Source organism: Catharus ustulatus, chromosome Z (assembly GCF_009819885.2).
Source record: "Catharus ustulatus isolate bCatUst1 chromosome Z, bCatUst1.pri.v2, whole genome shotgun sequence".
Lineage (NCBI taxonomy): Eukaryota > Metazoa > Chordata > Aves > Passeriformes > Turdidae > Catharus > Catharus ustulatus.
The window spans coordinates 53,063,161-53,086,154 of NC_046262.2; the positions used below are offsets into that span (position 1 = coordinate 53,063,161).

The 22,994-nt window shown below is 39.0% G+C and overlaps 1 protein-coding gene across 4 annotated transcripts in view; it reads left to right on the plus strand.

The window, feature by feature from the left end:
* LOC117010386 (synuclein alpha interacting protein) overlaps positions 1–22,994 on the plus strand; it is a 97,906-nt gene that overhangs the window by 65,854 nt on the left and 9,058 nt on the right. For all 4 annotated transcript variants that reach the window (XR_004420650.1, XR_004420649.1, XM_033084812.1 and 1 more), the window contains exons 5-9: positions 729–908; positions 2,493–2,606; positions 7,964–8,089; positions 13,369–13,538; positions 20,816–20,908. Coding sequence is in view for 2 of the 4 variants with exons in the window: in XM_033084812.1 (XP_032940703.1) it covers positions 729–908; positions 2,493–2,606; positions 7,964–8,089; positions 13,369–13,538; positions 20,816–20,908 (683 nt within the window). In the remaining 2 variants the exon portion in view is untranslated. The remainder of the gene's footprint in view (positions 1–728; positions 909–2,492; positions 2,607–7,963; positions 8,090–13,368; positions 13,539–20,815; positions 20,909–22,994) is intronic.

The window sequence follows — 22,994 nt, forward strand, 5'->3', positions numbered from 1 at the left end:
AAGCCCCTTCATGAAGTGCACTAATGGAACAATACTCTGGCAAGACTGCATAACTCTAGGAACTTTGTTATTGCTACTCCTTGACTCTGTCTTCAATATTCTGTTTTTCTTTTGGAGTTTCTCAATCCAGTTGTTTTGTCTTTAAATTAGAATTGGGCAGAAATAATGTATTACATCATGGTGGTATAGAACTTCGAGTAAATATCCCAACAATTTTTTTCATGTAAACAAGCTATCACAATGAAAGTCTTCGGTCATTTTAAACTGTTTAAACTTCATTTTAAACATACTTTGCGTCAGCTACCACTTTTGTGATAAGCAAAATTAATCAGCAATGTCTTTCAGAAGTCATATAATGCCAAAGGAAAAAATAAAGAGAGAGAAAACTCGAAATAGGCAGAAATTATTAAAATGTGGGTATTTTTGCAGCTAGCTTGTTATCAGACTAGTGCAAAGACTGAAAGGCACTTAAGATCTTGCACTGTTGCATGACAATTGCCTGAGAAGGAGAGAAACTTGACAATGAATCAAGCCAGTGAACATCCCACTTCTGTCCTTATGCTAATAGTACTCAGATTCTGTACAGTGGAGTGAAAAGCTCTGGATCTTGACTTGTAAAAGAACATACCTATTGGGAAACCTCCTTGTGTTTGGTTTGTGTCTGGGGCTGTGAGGATAAATGTATCTTTTTATCCTGAGTTGTAACTAACATACGATTTTTTTTACAGCCACATTTAGCAGCAGATAATCTGGATAAGATCCACGATGAATGTGACAACAATCTGTTGCATGTAGCAGCATCAAAGGGACATGCAGAATGCCTGCAGCATCTCACTTCTTTGATGGGTGAAGACTGTTTGAATGAACGAAACATTGAGCAACTAACTCCAGCTGGATTAGCAATAAAGGTAATGGGCCCTTTCTCTACTGTAACCTGACATAAAGGTCATTTGGTTTCCTCCTGTGATGGCAGTAAGAAATGCATCCAGCAGGATGTTATTTTTCAAGCTTTGTAAGTGAGGGAAAAAAAGCCCCTGTTGGCTGGTACTACATAAACAAGGTAAAATGGATTACTACACAAGATGTAACATCCACTGTATAACAGTGACAATTTTTACGTTTTTGTCAATGCATATGCATTAATTTTTAAATAAATCTACTGAATCTAAAGAGTATTTCTTATATTTCAAGCAGCTTTCACTTAACTTGGATTCAGTTTTTTCTTTAGGGAGCATAACAGTTTCTTGTTTTTTTACAAATACCGTGTATAATCTTGTAAGACAACTGTGAGAACAAGTTTGCAAAGCATAAAAGCACCTCAAGGTGAAAATTCCCGATTGTCTAAAGGAGTTGTATCAAAGTTAAAATGTACATGTTGCAGAACAACCTCTGAGAATCTGAAAAAAATTAATGTTCAAGTTTACAGGAAAACTTACTATGTACGAAAATGTGGAAATTCAGAGTGTTGCTACACTAAAATAAAAAAGATAGTGCAGGAAGGCTGATTATTTAACCATAGTGGTTCTGGTTCTTTAGTGAGAGAATGGTTGAATGTTACTCCTTTTATCCTCTAAATACCTTAAGGACAAAAAGGGAAAGGGGTGAAACATAATACCAGAGTTTCTGTTTCTTTTGGGGTGGTTTATTGTTACTTGCTTCCTGGATAATTTGGAAAGCTGAGAAGACCGGTAGATTCCAACCTGCAGTTTTCCATATTTGAGGCATCATTTCAATGACCTAGGGCCCCAGGGCAGGTGGCAGGGTTGGGTACTTTTATTTTTTTGTGGGCCAAGCCATATGATTAGAAAATTAAACTGATATCTAGTTGTACTAATTAAATGCTTTAAATTCTTGGGCCATGTCAAACTATTGTTACAGTCTACCAGTTTAAAGTCTTAGAAAATTTTAGCAATTTTTCATTCTTGTTTTTTCAAGGTAGGTATGTAATGTGTTTGTGAGCCAATAAATTCTGATACTTACTGCTTTCATGAAAAATAGATGCACATCCCACACATATTGTACTATGGGTGCACCCCATAGTACGATGTTATGGGAGTTACAGTAATATGGAGGAAGAACAAGAAAAATAAATGTCATTCTATCAGTGTTGAAAACCACTCTAAAGTAAGGATCAAGAGCCACAAGATTTAGTTGAGCCAGATCTCGCAGAACTTTGCAATGACCCATGACAAGTCCATCATTAAAAATACTTCTTCTGGGGCACTCGCACTTGCAGGAAGAACTCCAGCACATTTATACTCTCTTCTGTGAATGACAAAGTATGTTCAAGTATTACTGGAAGTAAGGTAGCTAATTGTTAGATAAACCAGCTTTTCTACAGAAAAAGACAAAAGGGGTTATTGCTTATTCTTTAAATTCTTAATCAAACTGGAAATTTTTAATAACTCTGATAAGCTTTTTGCTCTCTGGTAGATGTGTTTAAAATGGAAACAGCTGGAATTTAGACCTTTTTTTTTTTTTTGCTTGTTTAGAATGGTCAGCTGGAGTGTGTTCGGTGGATGGTAAGTGAAACAGAAGCTATTGCAGAACTCAGTTGCTCAAAAGACCACCCAAGTCTTATTCATTATGCAGGTTGCTATGGCCAGGTATGACTTCCTCTTACTTTTTCAAATAGATTACTTAAATGCTTATAAAAGAATTTAAGTTAAAGTATGTGTGTCATTTTGTGGCTTTTAATTACAGGTGTTCTGAATTAGTTGAAGTATAGCAAAATCTTTCCCAACCTAATCTGTATAATTTTTTTTAGCATTTTCCCTCTAAAGTTGTTTGTTTGCTTTTTGGTTGGTTGGGTTTTGTTTTTTAAAATTTGAATAACAGCAAGGAGAAGATTAGGCCATATTAGCCATATTGGCATATTAGGCCAACCAGTAAATCCCAAGAATGTCTACAGAGATCAGCTGGCATCTAGAGGACTCACAGGACACATCAGAAGAGCAACAGCATTTTGCAATTTAAGAGTTCATTGTATTGGCAGTTAAGTATGGTGGAACGTGAATATCATCTGTCTAGCTTTAGCCACTTTCATTGAAAACTACATGCAAAAATAAGTTGTAGATTGACAGAATATTCTGATTTGGAAAGGACCACAGGAATCATGTAGTTCAACTCTTAAATAAATTGTCCGTATGGGGCTTGATCCCACAAGCTTGGTGTTATTAGTACCATGCTCTAGCCAGCTAAGCTAATTGTAAATCAATTCTGTTTCACACCTAACATGTCTGTTGACATAACAATGAGACACCACTGAAGTACTGCATTCTAATGCTTTGCTGGTATCTGGAGGAACATATATGCCACTTAATTATGCTACATTCTCTTCCCAAAACATCTATTTTTTCCTGAGTAGATCTTGCAATAACCCCTCTTGAAGGGACCTTCTCTAGGACCTACTGTGAAAGGAATAGCAATGAGTTTTTCTTCTCTAATCTCTTTGGCAGATGGACCATTTTATCCCACAGTTTCTTCAACAGACAAAGATAAATCATGGAATCAGAGAATCATAGACTGGTTTGGGTTGGAAGGGACCTTAAAGATCATTCCAGACCCCCAGGCATTGGCAGAGACTCCAGATCTCACTGATTTTGTGCTAATGCTTTTTACTCTTCTTAAGAGAAAACAAACAAAATATAACCACTAAGAAAACCATTCTTTGCTGGTGTGGTTGTCTCGTTCAATGCCATACAATTATTGTGGCATGTTTCTGCTGCTTCTGTCCAAGCATGAATTTGCTGTATGGATAGGGAGGGAGAGGAAGCAGGTTTGGAAGGCTATGAAGTCTACCCTTTCTCCTGCTGTTTCCATAGGCACACAGACACACAGATACCCTTGTTCTCATGCTGTGCAAACACCTGTTTTTTCTGAGCTTTCCTTTTTTATGCAGACATTACTGTTGTGAGGTAGGACCCTGCTGGATATACAGATTGCTGGTGTTAACAAGCTTGCTCTAAACCCAGCACTGAGGATACGGAGTATGTGAGCCAGATAAGAACTGGATTAGAGAAAAGAGTGCTTGCTACTGGGAAGAAAAAGTTTGGAAGAGAAAGTTGCATGTGAACTTGAATTCGTATCTTCACTTGATTAACCTAATTTTGTCCTCATCTCTAAAGATATATATACAAACTAAAGCCAGTGAAGTTTTGGGGTTTTTTTTCAGTGAACTATGCTATCTACTGCCAGATCTGGCACACTTTATCTAGATTCTTTTCAAAGCGGAACGGAAGCTCTACCACTTAAGGAACACCAGCTACAGTCAGCCACCCATGAAATTTGAAAAGGTGATATATAAATTGCTGCCAAATTTTCTTAGTTATCTGAATGCCAAAGAAAGTTCATATGTAATACTAGTTATCATTTTTTTAAATAATCCATAAACAATCTTCAAACATGAGGGAATATTGAGGCTGAAGGGGTGCCAGACTATCTTACCCAACTGTGTTAAGAAAAAAAAAAATTGAGAAATTTAAATGCTTACTTGGCACTGTCCTAGAAGCTTTAATTTATTTTACCATTACTTACACGAGAGATAATCCATGTAAACACTGGGCTTGGCAGAATTACAAGAGTAATATTTTTACAAGGAAGACCTATTATTGAATCCTTTTCTAAGAGAGTCAGTCCATCCATTGTTTCCCCAGACATTAGACATGCATGCCATACTTCAAGAATTATAATTTAGAATGAGCAACAGAAGGGAGTTCATAGCAAAGTTCCTATTTTAAAGGCCTCAAACTATGGTCATGGCCAGCCACCAAGGACATGTCAGCAATATTTTATTTTTTCAATAGGAGAGGGGACAGCATAAGTTAATCTGATGGTAGAAACAAAAAACTCAAAGTCAACCTGTAGGCTGGTCATCATAGCTCCTAGCAAGGGTTTCTTTAAGCATGAGATTATGCAAGAGAAACCATGATGGTTGGCAGCCCTTTTCACGCTGTGAAAGTCATGAGTGCAGGGCATGCCTGCTATGCCTGGCCGAGTCACCATGTCACAGGAACGTGGTGGTGCAGTCCAAGGTGCACATCGTCCTAGGCCTGACTTAGAGTTTCATGGGCTGAAATGTCTTTCCATCAGGGATGTTGTGGTACTATGGACTGCACAGGTAAGAGGCAGAGGGTGGGGAATGCCATGGGTTTGTGATTTCTGAACTCCAGAGAGTCTAGGGTGAATTTGGGCAACCATCCTGAAGTATGGCTGAGGATTGATAAGGGATCCTGTGCACATCTTGATGGTCGTACGGTTCTGGAGAGCACAGTGGGAAGGAGTGTGTGACATTCAGATATTCAGACACCTAACAAAACATCTTTGTTTTACACCTCAGGATATTTACCTTCCTGTCTGTTGTAATTTTTACAAAGGCAGTGTGTTGTTTTCACTCACTCCTACTCCTCTGCTTTGAAGGGATACTGCTGATTTAATTAATACCAAGTGATGGTGCTAGGATTAGCTGTGGAGTCAGTACTCTTCAGCATACTAGACCTTCATTTTGTAGGTCATGCCATGATTTCAATGGTCCATGTTAGTTGTACTTTCTTCTCCAAAAGTCATCTCATGGAACCACAGTCAGCAGCCTGTCCTGAATTTTCCTGAAATCTTTTTGTAGAGAGATTTGAATTACTGCAGGTCTAGAATAATAACGACCCAGAAGGGTGTTAATAACTGCTAAAGCAAAAGGATTGTAGGTCTTAAAAGTAACAGATATGCCAGATAGTTTGTCAATATTTATTAGCTCCTATTACTTAACAAAAAATCAATTATTTTTCATTGTCTTCATCTGATGAATTTTCTCACTATCTTTCCTTTTGTCTGAATAAATTGACAACTAGAAATCTATTCCGAAAACATTTTTCTTGCAAATACATAATATGAGTCTTAGTAAAGTGAAATGTGGCATATTTTGTTACGTGATAGTTTTGTTTTCCCTAGTTTTAAGTGAAAAATTGTATTTGTTTTTGGCTTTTTTGGTCAAGGATAAATTTGTTGGAACACAAACTGTTTGAATAGAGCTATGACCTTGTGCCTGTGGTCACTTAGTGCACAGGTAGTCCTAAGTACAGATGTTTGAACAGAATCACTCACTTGATTTCCTTGTTGATAAGATAAATTACTAGAAAGCATCGTTTGCTCCATACCGATTGTGATCATAATATTACAGAACATGCTTAACATTTGGTCCATAAAACCTTCCAAAGAAATATATAATTTCAAAGCTATAGTTGTCTTCCAATCCTGCAGATAAGTTTTGCTAAAGTATTTTTCTTTTCATTATTAAGACGTAAGGGCAATTCATAGGAGTGGAATAATCCTTCTTTCTTGCTGGCCAACATCACTGGCATATTGAGAAATTGCTCTGAAGTATTTTTAAAGTGATATGTGATCTGTAGACATCTCTGGCTGTCAGCTGTGTTGGGCATTCAACCAAGGAGAAGTCAAAATACCTATGCCTTCACCCTGTAATAAGAACAAAACTGCTGCTGAAGTGAAGATATGAAGAAGATAAGTATCAGACAGAGTAGTTTTCTGAAGTAATAAGCAGAGACTCAGGTGCTTGAATGGGCAGACTTATCCTGGAGTAGCTCTAGAAGGGTCTGACAACTCCTCTCCTTTTCATTGAGGTTAAAATTTCTGTGGTAATTTTACACAAAAAATGCAGATTTCCAATCTTTTTTTTCTTCATTTTTATTCTTTCTCTTTTTTGCTTAATTACTGCTCAGAGTCCTATATGTGTTTTCAGTACTGTTTTATTTAGGACTCCTTTAGTTTTCCAAGTTTATAAGTATTTACTTATGTGTCACAGAAGCTACTGAGATGCTGCAGGTTAAGTCTGTGGATCAGCATTTGCCTCAGCAACACTAGAATCTACAAAGCCCCTTACAACTAGAGCTCTGAGTCAGTATAACATGATACATATCAATGCAAGATATTAAAAAAAATACATGTTTAAATAAAAAAAGTTTTATACTAGGAAGTAATTTAATGTTTTCACTTTTTCAGATAGAAAAACTGGGAAAGCAGCTGTAGTCAGCTTTAATGGATTCCACTTTTCTATGCAATATATAGATTTATTCTAGATTTTCAGTATCGTATTCATTATGGCAAAATTAAATTTCGTCTGGAGTGGCATGGAAAGTTCCTAGAGAGAAGACATTTTTTTCCAAATAAACTCCCTGGAGAAAATAAGAAATCAAAGGAGCTTAGTGCACATATATAACTCTCCATTGTTAGAAAAGAATACCCAAATAAATGTGTATTGTATTTCACCTCCATACACACACACACACACACACACACACACACGCACACACACACACGCAAAAAGTTTCTACCTCAGTTTTGTCGTCCAGATTTTCAGGACAGGTTTTTGCAGTCCAAGTCTCCCCATTGTTCTCTACATTCAAGACACACAAATGGTCCATGAGTCAATACATTGAGTTCTTAGGGTAGCTTTATTTTCTGGCTTTAGTTGTGCTGCTTATTCTTTAGCACACAGAGATGGGGAATGATTATAGATTTGAAGAATTTAATCTACTCAGCTCTGTGATCTGAGCATAATCCTGTTTTAATTTTCCAGAGAGGTTTGTGAAGTCTGTCCAAATTTCACAACCTGATTTTCAGATTATTCTCCCTCAGGTTTCATCACTAACACAGAGGCACCCACAGTCTTTATGTACAATTTTTCAGAATGTGTTACAGTACTTGTATTTTTCCTATTATGTCCTTTTATAAAACAAAGTATTTCAGCTTTTTTTCTTGGGGTGGAAAAAAACCCCAAAACCACCAAAAAGAAAAACCAGAGTCTCTTGATGTGCTAAGCCTACAAAGTTAAGAGGGACTGAAACCAAGGAATTATTGGATAGAATTAGTAATAAATGACAGCACCAGTATTCCTCTAGTATATTTAGCTTTTCATTATTTCTTATCATTTGTGATATTTCTTTGCCCGTAGGAGAAAATCCTCCTGTGGCTTCTTCAGTTTATGCAAGAACAAGGGATTTCACTGGATGAAGTTGACCAGGATGGAAATACTGCTGTTCACATAGCTGCTCAACACGGCTATCTAGGATGCATACAGGTAGAGTGATAGCTATAGCAGAAACCTCTAAACTTCAAGCTTGAATGACAAAAAAAAATTATTATGGGAAATCTGAGTGGGAATAATTATTGATACATTAAAATATATCAGAAGGAAGAACTTTAAACCAGTAGGAGTCGGACTGAAATACTGAAAAGCTCTGGGTTTTTGGTTCTATTCTCTAGTAAGCTGTTGTAAACCTAAACTAGCTTGTATTGCAAGATGAAAGCATGATTATATTGTTTATACATAAGCAGCTAGTGTATATGTTTTTGTGGTACAAAAGGGCAGCCAGTGCAGATATGCATACTTTTCTTATTACTGTGGTATTTTCCTTCTGTTTCTTTTTGCATTGAGTAGTTGTAGCTCTCCAGCTCAGGGAAGATATAAAAGATAGCTTTGTTGAACAATTTACACCTTGAGTAAACCCTCCTTTTCAGAGTGATGCTGATTTCTAACTAATTTTCAGTGAGTCATCTTGGCCACTGGAAACAATATAGTTCTGTTTATAGAGGTGCTAAAAATGATAATTTGTCCAGCTGAGAAGGCTTACACATCTACAGTACTTATGGGAGCCAGAATAAACCAGTTTGGATACCTCTGTCCAGTACCTGTGTTCAAGGCAGACATGCCAAAAAAGTCATGGAATTGAACTGGATGGCTGGCTGTAGAGCCGTGGAGCCATAGAAACATTAAGGTTGGAAAAGACCTCAAAGGTCATCACATCTGACCAAACTAGCACTGCCACCGTGTTAACCATTAAAGCATGTGTTCAAATGCCACATCCACACTGTTTTTTTTGTCTACTTACAAATGGACGAATGACTCCACCACTTCAACGATCAGTCTGTTCAGTGCTTAGCAACCCTTTTGTGAATTTTCTTTTTCCTAATAGCTGATCTAAACCTCACCTGACACAACTTGAGGCCACTTCTTCTCATCCTGTTAACTTGTTACCTAGGAGAAAAAGCCAATCCCTACCTGGCTACAACCTCTTATTGGGCAATTGTAGAGAGCAGTGTTCCCCCTCATTGTCCTTTTCTCCAGGCTAAACAGCCCCAGCTCCCTCAGCCTCCCAGGGCTTTTGCCCCAGACCCTTCTGCAGCTCTGCTTGCCCTCCTCTGGATTTTCTCCAGCCTCTCAATGTCTTGTTGTGAGGGACCCAGAAATGAACACAGCACTTGTATGCCCTCACCAGTGCCAAGCAAAGGGGTATGGTCACTGCCCTGGTGGCCTTCTTGGCCACTTGTGCACAGCTGGCTCATGTTCAGCTGCTGTCAACCAGCACCTCTAGGTACTTTTCTGCCAGGTGGCTTTCCAGCCTCTCTGCTTCAAGCCTGTTGTGCTGCTTGGGGTGATCCAAGTGCAGCTGAATCTCATCTAGTTGGCCTCAGCCCTTTGGTCCAGTCTGTGCAGATCCCTCTGCAGAGCTTTCCTGCCTTCCAGCAGATCAGCACTCCTGCCCAGCTTGGCCTATCTGTTAATTTACTGACAATGAACTTGATACCCTTTTCCATATTGTTGATTACATTAAACAGAACTAGCCCCAGCCGTGAGCACTGAGGACCACCACTATTGGCCAACCACAATCTGGGTGTAAATACACTCACAACCGCTCTCAGAGCTCTGCCATCCAGCCGAATTTTCACTCAGTAAATCTACACCATAGGCAACCAGATTCTCCAGGAGAATACTGTGGGAAACTGTATCAAAGGCTTTACTAAAATCTAGATAAACACATCCACAGCCTTTTCCTCATCCAGCAGGCAAGTCAATTTGTCCTAGAATGAGACCAGGTTGGTCGAGCAGAACCTGCCTTTCATAAACCCATGCTGTGGTTGAGATCCCCTGGTTGTCCTGTACTTGTTGCAAGTACAAGTATAGCTGTTGTACTTGGAGGATAGTCAAGATGATCTGCTCTGTGAACTTACCTGGCACTGGGATCAGGCTGAAAGGCCTGTTCTTCCCTGGATCCTTCTTCAACCCTGTTACACATGGGTGTAAAGTTTGGCAGCTTCTAGTCAAAGGTACCTCCCTAGTTCATCAGCACTTCTGGTAAATTATTGAAGGTGAAGCAACTTTGTGTTAATTGCAGATGTACCCTTTGTCCATCAAATTTGCTAGAACCATTAGTCACAGGAGTACATTTCAGTGTTTGTGCTGTCGGCACTTTGAGCAAAAGCTGTTTGGAGAAGAAATAATAATAAAATTATTCCAGGAAATTGCAGAGAGGTATTTGATAAACAAGCTAGTCATTGGAGAAGAACGGATAAAAGAAAAAATAACCTCTTGGCAGAAGGGCAAGAAATAAAAATTAAAGTGATTAAGTCAAGTTAGGGAGGAAAACATGTCTAAGAAGGAGTAGTAATTCTCAGAGGACTCAGATATGTATCAGTAAACATGTTATTCCTGTTACCACACATGAACCAATCCACGTCGCTCTTCAGGCCAGTGCAAATACAGAACATTTGTATTAGTCCAACCCTAAAAGAAATACAGAGAGTGAATTTTCATCAGCTAACCTCTTCAGAGAGCTAAGTGTGTTTGTGCACACTGTTATGTTGGATCTACATCTACAGAGCTATTATTATTACTGTTATTGTTACTATTATTATTTAATAGAGTCACATATTAACATATATTTGGTCACCAAGAAGACACAACTCTGTAAAAGCCAGTTTGAGAGTATCGCATAATAAAAAAAGAAAAACAGGATGAGCTGAATGAATAGTCTTGAAAAGAAGACAGTCAAAGAGATTTGGAGAACATGACGATCTCTGCATTTCTTACTGAGGGGACATGTCTTTTTTCTTAAAGATGTGAGCAATGGATCCTGTAGAAACTCATACAAGAATAAAATAAACAAACCCTCACATCCATGCTGAATCTAGTGGATTTATTATTGTATTGGAGACAATTGCTTTGATCAGTTGGAAAGAATGGATAGAATAAATGTTTATGATTATGTTAGTGGGGGGCACTGTTGTGGTAGAGGATGTGCTTAGGGTTGCTGTGGAGTGTGTGTTTAGGGTTGCTATCTCAACAGTACCTCATCAAAATTGCAGTGCATTCAGAGGAGAAATGGGTGTAGATTCTTTTTGAACAGAGTGGTGGCATCTGCCGGCTGTTTTCATGGGTAAAACTAAACAAAGAAGAGACTAGCACTGCTTTCCGTGGGAAGAACAAACCATAATAAATGGCTTAGAATTCTAAACATTATTTTATTTTAGGTAAATAAGCAATTCAACAAGTGCTTTTTGTTAAAGTGAGGCCATGAGAAATAAGTTATGAAAATGTCTAGTGGTGATAAAAATACGCAATGTCAGTAATATCACTTCACTAACAGCTCACAGTCTTAAGTGTAGTTGATATTTTGTGATGTGAAATAAAATATGCCCTGTGCTCACTAAGCTTACAGTCTAATTTAAAATACTGTACAGTGAATAATCTGGTAAGAAGAAAGAAGCGATAAAGGAAACGGGGAAACTATGTGCAGCAGCATAAAAAATGAAGAATCACAGGCTGTCAGTGATTCCTTGGTCTGCTTACTCACTGTGTTTATGAGCATATGACGCTCCTGTAATGTTTCAAACTATGTGATTACTTTCTGCAAGGTCATAAATCTCCTTTGTTTTCTTTCTTGACAAATTAAGCCCAATCTGTTAATATATGATGCAGTGCAAGAGTTCATAACTTTACTTTCTGTATGGTTTTAGCAGACCAGACAGACCACCCATTCCACTTCTCTGTCAGCAGATGCAGAGGTCTCCATGTCTGCTGTTTGTGGTCAGCCAAGTCACTCCAACCCTCAGTGGTTTACCAGCTCTGCTTGGATAAGTCATCCAAGAGCTCAGCCATGCAATTCCTCTTCTGCATGTGTATACATAAAGTTAATGACGCTGTAGTTTTTGTCTGTACAGGATCACAAGATTTCCTAGGGGCTGGTATCAGTGTGTATCAAAACATTGCTCAGAATAGTTAGTTCCTATTTTACCTACTCCAGTAATGCAAATAGTTCCTAACTCTGATTATCACAAACAGATCATAAAGGGGGAAGGCTTAGTCTCAATCTTGCTTCAGTTATTGGATGTCTTGAGATCAGCTGGACAGAACTTTTGCACATAGAACGCTTTTTATTCTAGTCTCAGAATAATTCAAATGCCAATGTTACAATCTGGATAGTTCTCCAGCATCAATCTAGGACTCTCTGCTGGCACTGTGAATAACAGATACATCAGAGTATAAGAGTAACAGAAATACATCAGAGTATAAGATACTATTTTTCTTGAAGACTAAAAGCTGACATGTTTCGATATGTCTTCAAAAGAAAATAGTGGCTAATCAAACAAGTGCAAAGCAATGAGACTTTTCATCATTAAAAAGCCCCAGTGACCTAACCCCCCCAAAATTCCAACTAAATTGATAAAGTCATTGTACAGTTCTTTGTCTGCAATGAGAAATATGTGCCTATCTGACCTAAAGTATCTGCCCTATCTTTCATATCGAAGCCTTACTTAGTTAAGGAGTCAGGACACTGAGACTTCCTATTGAGTGTTTTATACATAAGGATTCTGCTGTGGTAGAAAATGGAGAGGTAAACAACAAAAGGAGCCAGCAAATACTGTATCAAATACATAGCTAAAATGAGATTCTAAGGGTGTGTTGCAATACCTTGCAGTGTGGAGATCCACTATAAACTGGTTAGCCATGTGTTTATGCTGCCTTCGACCCAGATGTAATCTAGAACAGATGTCCTGTGTCTTCTTTTCTAGGTCTGTAGGTGTGTAAATTTATCATAATGTTCTGTAATGCGTAGATAGGTGCATCTGCAAAAGTTTATTACTGTGGTGCAGGGGAGAATCAATAGGTGGCCAAACAAAAGTCCTCTGTCTCCATTTGATAGCCCCACTCGCTGTATGAATTCTACAAGAGATGCTAGGCTGTACAAATGAATGAACAGAAAACAAATTAATTTAGTAGAACTTAAAGCGGAGAGGAAAGAATAATATATAAAATACCGTCTCTTTATAATTCTTCTGAACTGAAGCTCCTCTTCTATGTTACTGTTGCACCTGAGTGGTAGATTTTATTGGTATGTGGTTTGAATTCAATATGCAAACAGTGTCAGTGACTGAATTTTAAAAATTACTGGCTTAGACTAAAATTTTTCAAGCATTTTATTCAGGAGTGCTTTTTCTCCAACCATGCTTGTGTTTATCAGAAGTCACAGCAGAGATTTGCACTTACAGATGTCACTGTTCCCTTTTATGTTTTTACAGACATTGGTTGAATATGGAGCAAATGTCACCATGCAAAACCACGTGGGAGAGAAACCTTCGCAAAGTGCTGAGCGGCACGGGCACACCATGTGTTCCCGCTACTTAGTAGTTGTGGAGACATGTATGTCACTGGCCTCTCAGGTTGTCAAGCTGACTAAGCAGCTGAAGGAGTAAGTGTTTCATAGTTGGCAAGAGGGATTGATCTTAATACCGTAATTTGTCTTCAGTTTATTAGCGGTGTCTATTTTCTTCTTCTTGTATATTTTAAAATCATGTTTCTACCTTATTTCTCCACTCCTCCCTGCTGTCAAGTATTTGTCCCTTCACCTTTAGCAGCTCAGTTTTTCAGCTGTTCTTTTTGTGGCAGTTTGTGAACATGCATGGAGGGAGTGGCAGATGAAAAGGGTGTGTGTGAAGAAATCCAGTCCCTTTTCCCTTTGCATATCTTGCAATCACATCATTACAGATCATAATTTCCGGTCATTCAACATGCTTTTATATATAGACTGCAGTACTGGGTGTTGATGTTGGGAGGAATAGTAGAAATAATAGTTGGAAGGATTTTTTTTCGGTCCTGAAAAGTCACTGAAATCTACAATGGCTAGTCAGAAATACCTTCTATTGGCTATTTCTTCGTATGAATTGGTTTTAATATTTTGGTATGGTTTTTATTAAACATCTATAAAGAGCCTATTATGTTGAAACAAATTATTCTAATTGCTTGCTTTTAACTGTAGATGTAAGTTACATGTCAATATCCTCGGAAGACCCTTAGAAATCACCAGCACTGACCTGACATTGTTGCAGCATAGATATGTGATCAAGATATCAACTATCACAGTCCATGAAAGTGACTTCTGATTACCCCACGTTTCAAGGAGACCAATATCATTTTATGGTGATAAATGTGTAGCTAATCATATTGGGTATAAGTTAAAATACTTTGCTGGCAGGAGAGGTGTAGAGTGGTCTCATTGAGAACAAGTGAGGGGTTTACCATTGCTAGATAGAACTCTCTGCAGGACACAAGCTAAGCCCCACTGGTCATTCTTGTAGCACCTCTGTGAAAACATATCTGAAAAAGAGAAGAAGATGCCAGAGAGGCAAAGAAAACAGAAGACTGACAGTCAGAGGCCAGAGGAGATGGAGGTGCACCAAGGTGGAGAAGGCACACCCCCAAATGGTCCATGGTAGAGCAGGTACATCCCTTGAAGGGGCTGCAGCCCATGGACAAGCCTGGAGCCAGTGATTTCCTGATTGGGATACAGCCACAGTAGAGAAAAGGGTGCGAAAAGAGGAGCAGCAGAGAGAAACTGCATGAGCTCTGACCTGTCCTGCATGTTGGCCTACTGAAAAGGCTGGGGATAACCTGCAGCAAGGACAGGAGGGCAAGAGAGGTGTCTGGACTGAAACCTGGGAATGGTGAAGAGGAGCTAGGCATGCCAGTGAATCTGGGAGAGAAGATGGGCTTGGAAAAGGGGAGGATAGATGTTTTAAATGTCTGTGTTTCTTTGTTTCCCAGCACCCAAACCAGTAATGAAATATTTATGCTAATTAACCATGAATTAAGTTAAATTCCCAATGTTGAATCTCTTTTCTCCGTGACAGAAACTGGGAAGTGATCTCCCTATCTTTAACTTTACGTTTTGCAGTATCTTCATGCTTTTACATTTATACTCATACATTTATGTATCAAACATACATACACTGAACTGAGGATCATTATAACATTTACCATTTTGATAATTTTACAGCCTGACAATGTTCCCTGGTTATGTGAACGTACCTGGTTGTACTTGGTCCATTTGCTGAAAAATACAATCATCTACCACAAAAGAAAAAAATAAATATAGGGCATTTCCCTAAAAGACAGCATTAGCATCTGACTCCTGTCATATATATTTTCCCCATAGTTCAGCACAAAAAAAATGAAAAACCACACACACACACCAGAAAGTAGAGGTGGCAGCCACAGAATACCCATATTGCAGTTATTTTCTGTTCTCGCTCTGTACTTGATAAAAGTTTTACCTGTCATACAGAAAAAAATGAGTTGTTATATGAGTCAGCAGGCTGCTTACTCCTGCAGAAATAGTCTAGTTGTGACTTTCATGACAAAAGCATTATTAACATTTTTCCAAGTATCTCGTTGTCTCACAGACTGCATCCACAGGAAGTCATTGAAATTATCCTTATCTGGCTCCTGATTAGTTTCTTTGCTTGTTTCAGCTGGAGTTAAATCTGCTTCCCTTCAGCAGTCTATTTTTCAGGCTTCAGATTAGTTTCAGTAAGTGCAGCAGCAGCCTTTTCTCCCTCTTCAAGAGACAAAGATACGTTTCTTGTGCAACCCTGTTACAGTTTACTAAGGCAGTGAAATAATCTATTTTCTGCTTGAAGGAGCAGCTTCTGCATTGCTAAGGCCTCAGACCATGAATGGTTTTGGTAGATGGAATGCACCATGTTCAGAGGCTCAGGAACCGGAAGGGAAAATGGAGGAAGACTCTCACCCTGTTTTGCAGTCCTCATCCTTCTGAAAAGTCCGAGGATGGTAGAAAGCACCTCCGTGGAGCAGCATGTCAAGGGGACTTTTATTACAGCAGGAGAATTCACTGACTGCAGCACCTGTGAAAATACTGAAAGCAGTTCTGAAGATCCTGAAGACATTAGATGGCAACAGATGGAAGTCAAGTTTGCTATCTAATTCTTTCAAATGTATATAATGTAGCTGTTACGTGGCAATAACTGCAACCTGGGCTGTTGAGCTGGCTTTCCTGGATTTTCTCCGGCTACTTCTCCCAGAGTTAATGAACATTGTTTTAGAGATATGATGAATTACCTGAACAGTCAGAATCAACACTGAGGGCTCTTACGTCCTTCCCAGCCTTCCCTCAGCTTCCATAAGCATGAGCTGATCATGTAATCCTCTTTATTTTGAGTGCCTTGTTGATGGAACAAAGGAGCCTCACCTGGTAGCACTATTCTCCCAGCCACAGGAAGACTGGAATGGTTGATGCTCTGCAAGAAGAAAAGCAGTGCAGAAACTCTCTCAGACAAGCACTTATCAAGACCTTTATCTTCAAAGCTTTTAACCCAAAGAAGGATGTATCATCTTCATTCTCTTTTTATGCGTTCTTTCAGTCGTCAAGCAACACAGAGGAGTTCTAGAGAGAAGTTATTCCAAGCTATCATACTGTTTGGAGCCATTACTTAACAGAAGGCACAAAATTAAAACAATAACATCACATTTTTCCAGTTTCCGCATCTTTCAGCTCTTTGAACCAAAGCAGCTCAGTTGACAAATACAGAGGAGTATAGAAAGATATTCAGAGTTAAGTCTCCATTCGGGGCAAAAGCCTTTATATTTGTAGTGGAAATGACAAATGTTCCATAGATTCTTCACAAGAGGATTAACTAAGAGTTTCCCCCAAAAGGGAAAAAGACAAGGAATTCTTTCCATAGATAGAAAGAAAAGTGACCCACAAAGAACTGCTGTTACTGGCTTCAAAATGCAAGGCTTGCTTTAAATCTCTTGCTAATTACAGAAGTTTTTTCAATGCAGTATGCCTTTCTGAGCTAAACAAAATACTTAGGACAGTCAGAAAATTTTCTCATAGACATTATATAAAATAATTTGCTTTCATTTTACAGTAATTTCACGAATACAAGCCGCACTGTTTTGACCAAAATTTTGCTCTCATACCGTGAAAGCGGCTAATATTCAGGTGCGGCCAATATGTGAATAATTTTCTGACATTTTCAACCCTGGGAGTGCAAACCAAGTCAGTGCAAACTGCAAAGTCGAGCTCCTGCCAGTAAAACCCAGCATTTACGCGGTTGTTACAAATTGATACTCTGTTGCACGGCAGGTGGAACTGCTCTGTGCAGGCAGCACAGGGGGTGGGGAAGGCGGGGCAGCTCCCTCCTGCTGGCCCCGTGGCTCGGAGGAGGCAGGAGTAGCTCTTTTCTGCTGGCCTCGCGGCTCAGAGGAGGCAGGGACAGCTCTCTCTGCTTGGCCCCGCGGCTCGGGGGAGGCAGGGACAACTCTTTTCTGCTGGCCCCGCGGCTTGGAGAAAGGCGGGCAGCTTTCTCCGCTTGGCCCCGTGGCTCGGGGGGCTCCCGTTCCCACATGCCGCCGCAGGAGCAGGCAGGCTCCATCCCTGGCTCCCATCGCCGCCACAGGTGCCGGCGGGCTCTGTGCCCCCCCTGCCACCGTGGGGCAGTGCTGGGCCAGGGTGAACGAGCCCAGTGGTGGCGGCGACCGGCCCCGAGCAGCCCCGCCGAGCGGCAGCGCCAAGCTGGGCCACCCAGCCCTGTCGGCAGCCCCGAGCCCTCATGGCCCGAGCTGAGCCAGTAAACCCCGCCCTGCCGTGGTTCTGTTACTAATTGACAACTTTGTTGCACGTGGGTCCTCGCTGCAAACACAGAGCGGCTTATACTCGGGTGCGGCTTATTTATGGACAAAAAATGAAATGTTTGCCAACACCCAGCCATGCGGCTTATACTCAGTGTGGCTTGTATTCGTGAATTTACTGTACTTCCTGAGGTTTTCACATTCTTACAATTGTAGTTATTCTCTCACTGATTTCATCTGTCCAAAAAAATCCATAGCTGCCAGTGTAGAAAATTCCTACATGCAGTATAACTTGTATTATTTGTGTTTTCCTGGTCTGAAGAAAATATGTCAGAATTAATGACAAAAAGTGAGTGCTTCCATAGACTTCTTTTGCAATGCTACCTGACAATGGACCTGCACTTCCAGACTGTACTGTCCTACATTTATGAATCTGGATGGCAAATCAATTAACGAGTGAGATACCTACTGATTCTTTTGATATGCTAGCAAGCCAAAATCTGTCGAGGCAAAGATCAAAACAAACCATGAGTCAAAAGATGAAGTTGGGAAAATAATCTAATATTCTCTGTTGTAGGTATTTTCTGTGTTGTGTGAAAGAAATCCACGATTTTCCTGGAACATCTTGGGATTAGCTGCAAAAATAGCTGCTAAAAAATCTCTGTAGTTGTATGGTAAAGTGTGTGCAAGTTGCTGTGTTTTTTGGTTGGGTGGAGGTTTTTTAGGGTACAGCATGTTATATAGACATATAGTAAGAAACCCAATATAAACTTTGCAATGTTCTTCTCTTTTTTTACTTAGTTAAGCCATTTTATGTTCTACTTTGTAGTGTAGTCATTCTTGTATTATTTAAAAAAAAAAGAAAAAAATAAGGAGAAATAAGAAAACATCCTATGAGAGATACTCCTGCAGAGTCCAGTGCCTCAGCCTATTCTCTCTTCAGTTACTGAGCCCCATGATTTCATAATAAGGTATCTGGGGTCTCCAGATGCCTAACTAGACACCAAAGGGTCCTTGCATGTTACTCACTGAGAACATTGGCTAAGCCAAGATTCCCAGAATTTGACCATCAATTATAATAAAAAGGAAGTATACCCTCTTACCCCTGAAGCTACAGTCATCTTGTCTCCTAAATCAGTCTGGCTTTAATACTTTGCAGTATTGCTATTCCAAGAAGTTGTGATCCACTGTTTCCAATGTTATCTTGGAATACGTATGTGCATATTATTTATCTTTAGTGCTGGCAAGATGTGTGGGTGTCTGTGGCTTATGTACTAACTAGTTAAACTGTGAAAATGGAGTAAACTTCAAGTCTTCTAGCACAATAAATTGTTTAAGTAGAATGAGAACATTACCTCAAGAAGACATCTCAGAGATCTCCACTGAAGCTAAAGACAGAAAAAACTGTTAGCTGCATTATTTAGAAAAATAAATTGAAGGAATGATAAAAAGAAAGCAGACTAATCAGATCACAACCTGAAGAGATTTTCACTGGCTCTTATAGGAGAGTATCTGGGGAGCTGCAATATAAGCTAATGTTGACAGATGGTAGGAGTAATTTTAAAATACTCTAGGGAAGTGTGTAGGCCAAGAGGAAGGAAGATGGAAAATAAAAGGAAGAAAGGATCTACATAAAGCATGGCTGTGTTGTAAAGTGCAAGGCAGTATGTCGAGATCACACCTTTACTTCTATTTTGCTTTTCAAACTCACTTTGATATATTAAAAGTAAAACATTTGTTTTCTGCCAGCCCTTCAAGTGCAGCCTCTAGTCTAAAAAGTGATCTGGATTCTTTCTCTCTTTGACATTGCCAGTTGTAAGGATTTCATTTGGAACACAGCTAAATCTTTTGCTGATGGCATGTGAACGAGGAAAGTGTCCAGCTCACTAGTAGAGAACTGCCTTAGTTCTGCATATCCAACAAGAATGAAAGTGCTAAAAACATACTTCTTAAACAGCAACAGAAGCAGAGCCTGGGGGAAGCAGTTAAAAAGTAATTTTTCCATGATCATTTGGTCAGGACCAGGGAATATAAAACTCTAAATCTCTAATCTTGTAGAATTTTTCTAATAATTCTGATTAGATGCACTGGTAATTACAGATCACAAAACAAATGTTTCCTGTGGTGGTCAACAAAAAGGAGTGTTTCGATATGAGAATGAAATGTCTGAATTTTATGGAAGCAGGGGAAAGAAGACCTCTTTGTGGCAGACTGATCTGCCATTTTTGTAAAACTGCCTGAGGATTTGCAGGTTTTAATGCTCAACTTTGACCTTCCTAGGTAAATAGGTATGTTGCAGGACAGCAGATGTGATAAAAGGTGATAAGTGGAAAATGGAGTTTGTGCTGTGAATATCATTCTCATATTACTAACAATTTTTTGGTCCTGTCGCAATTTTTTAATTGCAGGTCTCTAAAGTTATTTGAAAAGCAGTCTAGATCACAACACCACACTGAAAGTGATAAACTTGGGAGGGTATAGCACAGGGAAAAGGTGGATGCAGAGCCCAAGTAGGACCTTTGGAAAGGTTGTGCCAGAAGCAGATATGGTACAGACATCAAATACCTAACTCCATCCTGCAACTGTAGATGCTTTCCAGTGGGCAGAAACTTCTCTGACTTCATTTGCAGATAAAAAGGGAGAGTGCAGTTGCCTGAGCTGTTGCTCAGATGATGAGGGCCATCCACCGAACAGAGAAAGTGACTGCTTAATCTGTCTGCTTTCCATTCTTTTCCATAAACAAGTAAGAAACAAACAACCCAAAGTTTACCGTATTTCTGTGTCTGTGAGTCACTGATTTTCAATTTACTATTGCTTATGATCACACACTTGTCCTTATATGAAGTATAATAATCTGACAAGTAAGTTTTTCTCAGTTGTTCTTGTACAGGGATCACAAAATGTCAGTAGAGATTCAGACAGAAGTACAAACTCTCTATGTTCTAATTTGTAAGTTCTCTACTCTGTACATAAAGTACAGATGAAGAGAACTTCTTTCTTTAATACAAAATTGAAAGGGTAGCATCAGTTTTCCTGAAACTTACTTATGCAATCGGTTTTATAGTTTGAGGTAAACAGTTTTACATTTTCTTGCAGGCAGACTGTGGAACGTGTAACATTACAGAATCAGCTCCAGCAGCTTTTAGAAGCCCAGCGATCAGAGGGCAAGTCACTGCCCACGTCCCCAAGGTAAGGTGACTGGAACTCTACTGCAGCCTGTATTTGCACATTTTCATAATGTATCAGTTATCAGGAGAAGCTTGGATCTGTCTGAATACTAGATGTGTTCTGTAAAGAAAATGTGAGGGTACCTCGTGGACTCAAAGTTGACCTTCTTGAATTTGACAGTGAGTAATGCTGACAAATACTGGAAATTTCTGAGTATAAACTAAATTGACCCTGCCTCCCAATAGAGTGAAAGCCAGTTTTACAGGGGAATGTAGTATATTTTGAATTAAATGAACAGCAGAAGATCCTAGAAACCTTAGGAAAGATGTAAAGTTTAATGTTTTTTGGTCTATCATACATTATTTTTAGCAGGAAGTTATAAAAAGTTACCAAAAAAACCTGCTTTCATATTGATAAGGCTTCTTATATTCATTGAATCTTTTACCTGCTGTAACTTGTATAAAAGTCAAAACTCTGGAAACTTTATGTATTGCTTACGTATCCTGTCAGAAGTCACAGAAAGAAACACAAGTTTCAGACATTAAAGAGAAAGACAGAGGGCTGAATCTCTCTGACATTGAGAGATCTGCATGGAAGCAGATGAAGCAAGCATGACTTCACTCTCACAGCAATCTGAAGATCATTTTGAAAGAAATAAAGTAGCTCATATGCAAATAGAGCTCAATTTATTCTTATTTTTAATCTATTTTCCTCTCTTGAAGCCATATACAGTGCTTCTCCTGTTCCAGAGTTGTTAGGGAGCTGTATACATGTGAAATTAAAGCCAGCATAAAGCTTCTGCTGCCACTGACAATCAGAGCTTTGGGTCATCGAGTATGAAATTGTAGGGTCAGTGACTGCATTTTTCTCAATTCTCACAGAATCCTGAGCATCTTTCCCAGGTGCTCTATGGCACTGAATTTCTTGTGTTGCTGTTTCAGACAAGGGCAAACAGTTGCAGTTGTAGGTAACAAAGACATTAGGTTTGGATATGCATTTTTGTGAAGGGACTTTGGCTAGGAAAGGGCTGTAGAAAACCACAGTGGAAAGAGAGTTTTTTGCCTTTTTTTTAGGAATCTTTGTCTTCCCTGTGTGCCAGCTCAACAGGGACAATGGGAGCATAAACTGTTTTCCAATTCATTTGGTTTGATATTTGCTGCCTGATCTTTCCAAGTGGTCTCTCATCCAAGTTCTTGTGTGAACCAGGACTGTTTTACTTTCAGTATCAGATAGATCAGGTGAAAGCAGATCCCACATCATTCATTATTCCTGTGAAAGGGTAGGCTTCAACATCATTTTATTTAAGTGAGTAACTCAGAAAATTACACTCTATTTATTTTATTTCATAGTTGGCTGCTACTTTTCCTTCTAGTTGGAGCTCACTTGTAGATATTTTCATCATCCAAGGAGGCAGTAGCAGATCTAAGAAAACATATTCCTTTTGTTAGGAATGTGTGCTGTAGATAAATGCATATTTTTCAGTGTTTAGGTCTGCCAAAGGAAAAAAACTCCATAAAATTAATTGAAATTTAGTTGTTTAGTATAGGTATGTGAATTTTTTACACTGTGAAAACTATGGACTCATTGGAGCAGAAGGTGCTTGCCAGCCTCACAAGAACCTAAATTTTATCACCTTGTCCTTGCTTAGAGGAAAAGTGGTTAAAAGTAAGTATGTGAAGTGTTATGAGCTCTAGCATATTTCACAGGAAAAGAAAAGGTCTCTGCAATTTACATTCTTCACAAATCAGGCATTGTTGAAATTGAAGTTTTGTTCTGTAAAACAGTTGGAGTTCTAAATTCAATTTATTATACTATTAGTATTGAAATACATTCATGTCACCTTTCTCTTGCTTTTCGGTATTTCAGGTTTTGAGTGCAAATTGCCCTGACTTTTTATGAGGTCTTATATGGTTGTTATTATTAATACCACATGCAGTTTAGATTTATGAAATCATTGCTATGCAGAGAGATGATACATTACAGGACTTAGAATAAGCTGCTTTTGTATTGTGATGTGACTTGGATAGTAGGCATTTGGCCTTGTGAGGTTTTTTGCATGTCAGCTCACATAAATATGAGTTTCTCTCAAAGTCATATTTAGTATTTG